Source organism: Trachymyrmex septentrionalis, unplaced genomic scaffold (assembly GCF_001594115.1).
Source record: "Trachymyrmex septentrionalis isolate Tsep2-gDNA-1 unplaced genomic scaffold, Tsep1.0 scaffold114, whole genome shotgun sequence".
NCBI lineage: Eukaryota > Metazoa > Arthropoda > Insecta > Hymenoptera > Formicidae > Trachymyrmex > Trachymyrmex septentrionalis.
Genome location: NW_017304269.1, coordinates 1,645,077 through 1,650,439, shown reverse-complemented (window position 1 = coordinate 1,650,439; position 5,363 = coordinate 1,645,077). Strand labels below are relative to the sequence as shown.

At 26.9% G+C, this 5,363-nt stretch overlaps 1 protein-coding gene across 1 annotated transcript in view; it reads right to left on the bottom strand.

Annotated features, from left to right (window-relative positions):
* LOC108753182 (probable cytosolic oligopeptidase A) overlaps positions 1 to 2,617 on the bottom strand; it is a 6,299-nt gene extending 3,682 nt beyond the window's left edge. The window contains exons 1-5 of the mRNA XM_018494555.1: positions 2,450 to 2,617; positions 1,627 to 1,787; positions 929 to 1,314; positions 558 to 714; positions 226 to 462 (exon numbers count right to left, since the gene is read on the bottom strand). Coding sequence (XP_018350057.1) covers positions 226 to 462; positions 558 to 714; positions 929 to 1,198 — 664 coding nt within the window. The 5' untranslated portion in view covers positions 1,199 to 1,314; positions 1,627 to 1,787; positions 2,450 to 2,617. The remainder of the gene's footprint in view (positions 1 to 225; positions 463 to 557; positions 715 to 928; positions 1,315 to 1,626; positions 1,788 to 2,449) is intronic.
* Positions 2,618 to 5,363: the final 2,746 nt, after the last annotated feature.

Here is a 5,363-nt window from a genome sequence, read left to right as displayed (position 1 = left end):
TAATATTATAAAAAACATTTTCTATTATTTATATATAATATTCTATATTCATAATTTTAATAAAAATATATTTTTTCTAACAAATCTAATTAATAATAAAACATTATCGTTTTTTCATAATTTGAACAAGTTGTCAACAAATTAATTTTAACAAAGCATAAATGCTCTAATAAATTTTCGATTATTTCTCTGTATTATATTTTTCATTCATAATAAATTAATTACCAGTACTCCGAAGAACTTCTAATGTGTTGTACAAATTCTCCAGATTGCCGGCCATCTTTGTCTTCATGCTCATCTCTGCGTAATTCTTAAATCCCAAGCGTTTCGCCTGTTCAATTCTTCTTGATCGGAGTTCCTCCAATGTCACACTGGCTTGAACGGATCTTTCCTGATAATTAGAGCACCGGGTGACATCAGCATCCCAAATCGCCTCCCTCAATTTACGATCAGGACAATATTCTAATTAAGAAAATATAAATCGATAAAAATTTTAGTCTTAAAAATTTCAAGTTTTTTTTTAAATAAAAATAAAATAAAATACGAAGGATGCATACCCATAAACGGTTGCAGGATATATGGCTTTAAAGTGATTTTCCAAGGACCCAGGTAAGGTTGTCTAGGGTCAATCGCTATGGATTTGAGATAGTCTTCCGGAAAATCTTCCACGACATGTTTTTTATGTATTACCATACTATATACAGCTGTAGAACTCTAAAAAAGATCAAGTTAAATTTCAATTCGTTGCTGTGTTTTTTTAAAGATAAATATTCAGTATAATAATAAAAATACACAGTATAATAACAAACATAAAATCCTGTTGATAACGGTGCTTTTTTAAATATAATTAATCTATTGTAGTAGCCTCTCTTTTCTAATTTTGCTATATTATAATTATTATAAATCTATTACAAGTTATGTGATAGACCTCATATTTCGCTTTGTATTCCTTGATTTTCGACAAAATGTAACTCAAGTCGGCTGAATACTTCTCGAATTCTTTATCTTGCAGATTCAGGCCATTTAAAGTTCCTTCCAGCACATACTTGGTAAGCACTCTCCTCTGTGAATGTGTTAATTTGATGTCCTTATTCTCTAATGCTTCCTTGCATGCTCTAAAGAGTGGCGCACTGCCAAATTTGCAAGCTATGGCTCTCGTAGCACGTTCGTGAATACCCATATAACATTTTGTCGGCATTAAACTTTGATTGCCAAAATACAAAGTCTTTGCTATACCCCAAGTCGTCTCAAGAGGGAGATATGCATCTTCGATTGGATGCAAATACTCATTAAATACATCTAAATCTTTAGTTGCTATAAAAGATTATAAAAATTAAAAATCGTAATTGTACATATTGGAGCATATTTCTTTTAATTCATTTGTATTATATTAATTTGATTATTACTAAACAATTATAAGAAAATCTCTTAATATTATTTATTCTCTTTCTATTCATATCATATTCAAAATTTGCTTATAAAATGTATTTAAATATTAATTATACAGCATTCGAATAAAATTAATATTTAAATATATTTAATTAATATTTTCAATACAGAATATTTTTTAATAATTAAATAATAATACTTCACTTTCGATTGGTATCTTATTATCTTAATACTTACGGGCTATTTTTTCCAAACTTTTCAACTTTTCTTCAAATTCTACAGTTTGTTTTCCAATAGCTGCTATACATTTTTAATTTGTAATTGTGTTAAACTCTGGTAAATTATCATCCTTCAGTAAAGGATTTTTCTCTGATGATTCTTCACCTATTTCTGGAAGTCTTGACACAAAGAAAAAGGAGAAAGTATAAAATTGTATAAGGTACATAAATGTACAAAACAAATGCAAATATACAAAATAAACTCAATTTAAATATCTAATAAATATAATCAAACAAAAAAAATGTAAAAAACAGATCAAAAATAATTTTATACTTTATTTTATAATTTAATTATATATATTAATATATTTAGGATACATTTTTTAATATATCCATTTAATAACAATGTAAATATTTAAAAACATAAATTAAATGATATTACAAAAAATTTATTTATATTTCATAATATATAAATTATACGTAAACATGCAATAAATATGTAATCAAATAGATGAGAAATATTAAACAATAAAAATAACCCATAAATGTAGAATAAATATATAAATAATTTAAATAATCATTGAAAATTAAGTTGAATAACAAAAAAATGCAAATTTAAAACACATGATTGAAAATGTAGACAAGATTGAATCTCTAAACACCAAAAGTATAGTTGAAATGTAACTAATTAAGAAAGGTAAAAAAGGAACCCATAACATATGAACACTAAATATATGCACAAATGTAAAGGAAACACAATAAAACGTAATAATCATTAAAACAACATGAGAATCATTGGAACCTAACCTCTATATCAATAGCAAAGTAAAAGAAAAACTTACAAGACTATATATCCGTTTCGTTTTGGAATTTTCAAGAAATTCCGTTGCGTTAAAGCGATTCTTTTACCCAAAAAGGATACCGCCATTTTACGCGATAAGACAATTTCTTTTCAAATAATGTGAAAAACTCATCGCACAAACTAATTAAAATAGGTTATCCAACCTAAAAGCCGCTACAGCTCCATCGATACATCGGAATCGCGCGTACGATCTCAAACGATATCGCCGCGCGATTAGAATCTATTCAAACAAACTTGCATAGCAAATGTATATTTATTTATTAATAGGGCTGGTATTTTTGCATTTAAAATTCCATTTCAAATGTAATTCTATTTAAAATGCTAAATACTTAAAAAATACTTAAAAAATATACATTAAAATGTACGTAGGAAAAATCATTCTGTATTTGAAAACTATTTAAAATATCTATTTAACCATTTTACATATAAAGTGGATTCAAAAAACATTTTGCACTTTAAATACGTTTTTTTAAATATTTTACCATTTGCCATTTTAAATGATTATCTAACTCTGTTTATGAATAGCAAAGTTTTTTCTGGTAACAACTAAATCCAGGGCACGATCGCTCTCAGGCTTCTTTCTTTGAATACTCCTTGCTTATATTCACAAAAATCATTCACGAACGAGCAATACACGTCAACAGAAGAGAGCATTTACTCGTGAAGAAAAATCATTTCATTTGTTTGTGACATGATTTTGCAAGGTAGACAAAAAAGATAATTATGTATGGACAAATGTGAACAATTGAATCCTGTATGTAATTTAAAAGAAAGTACATATAACGGAGCTAAAAAAATTTTTTATCTATTTATAATTTTTTTAGAAGGTAGACAAAAATTATTTTTTATGCACAAATGTGGATAAATTGTGGACACTCGAATGCAATGTAGATTTTGTCAAAATTAGCATTTAGGAGTAACGACTTGCACATGTATCAACAATTGTCAAATCGGCACGCGATTTTATTATCAGCTGAGAAAACGGATGTTAAAATAAATAATATTAACTGCATTTTACTTTATAACATAATTAAAAAATTTGTTAAAATCCTTGGTAACGATAGGTGTAAAAAAAATTTTTTTTAATCAAGTACATTAAAATAATCACATTAAAACAATCTGCGGATCAACTAATTGGATGTCTGGGTCTGAAAGGTATTCGGAAAGGAGAAACACACTCGCGAAATACATTTCAAACATTTATTTAGAAATTAGCAATATATGGCTTGGAACAAAAGTTCATAGCGTTACTCATTAGTATCATGCTATTATACGTTTTTAAAAAAATTGGAAATTATATTTGTCAAAGTTTTATCAAGTTTTAAGAATCTGTTTTTCGAATTGCGATACAATGAATTTTAATGAAGTTATAAACGATCAAAATGCTTCTTTTATTTAATCCGTCATAACTTAAGAAGAAAAAAAATGTTAAGAACATTTTTAAAAAACCGATTTTGTAAAGAAAATTTTAAGTTTTCACGTTAGAAAGTTAAAAATTTTGTTGGATTCAGGCTCACAAAGTAAAAAGGATTTCGACCAGCTCATAATTTTCTTCTTCTTTCTTTTACATTAGGCTTCTAATGCGTACGCTGATTATTTCAATTACCACAAATATACGGGATCTACAGTTTTAATACCGGTTTCGAACAGCGGATTTTTCGAGAGATGTTTCATATTTTTCTATATATAAAAATTATAGAAACTCATAGAAATTAAAAAATATAATAACCTTTCAAAAATAGACCTTTAAAACCTTTTTTTTTTAATTTAAATTTCGTTCATATTTAACGAAATTATAGCTGCTTGACTTTTGATTCGTAACGTTACGAATTTTTGTTCTAGAATTTCCAATACGTGGAAAGACAAATACGATCATATAATACAACAATGCGCATGATGATGAATAGATGATGCAATACGTACATATTTACAACGGTCGTGAATATTATAATACGATCACAGATGATCGAGAATGACTGTGTAAAGACAAGTGTAATTCTATTATCAGTCGGTCTATTATCAGTGAATCAGTCGGTAAAAATCGGCCAGGATCGCAATCGCAACGTGCACAAGTGATAATTAGGCGCTTCCAAACAATAGCCGCAATTAACGGGCGGACTCGAGCACTGAAGAAAAGTTACATTATAAATACTCATAATTACACATTACACGACTTTTGTAATCCACGTTTTGGTCGTCACTGTCCTCGTAAGAAAACGAGCGGAGAAATATTGAATTTGGCAAACATTACAGCACGTTTCTTCTGTATGTTATCGAGAAGATTCTAGCTAGTATTGTCTTTTGTTCGAGGAAAGATGCCATTAAGTTAAAAAAAAAATCGGATGTTGCTATTTTTCGACGTGATCGATACTTGTCTAATTATACAAGTAAATACGTAAAAATACTGAAAGTGTTTTCCTTTTTAGAAAAAAGCGATTTATGTATAATAAAAAAATTTTATAAAAATAATTCTTATAAAAAGAGAGAAAAAAAGAAAAAACTATGATTAATATAGCAAATATATTAATTTATTCAATACTTTTCAATTTTTAAATACTTTTGAATCTAATTCGACCCAATCCTACGAATTTTAGATCAAATTTAAAAAAAGTCAATTTTCAAAATTAAAAATACATATTCATTATGGCATATCTCGTACAATCTCTTAGCACAAATATTAACATTAATTTAACATTAAATTCAGTAAAACAATCACTGATACACAGGGCTCGGTCTTATTTCAAATAAATTTATTTGAAATATACATTTAAAACAAAATTAAACAATTATTTAGTATTTATTATTAAAAATAACTTCTTTTTTTTTACCTATTTCTTATTTAATATTTTAGTTTCTGAAATTTATTTTATATTTTTTGTTTTAAATAAGTCGCA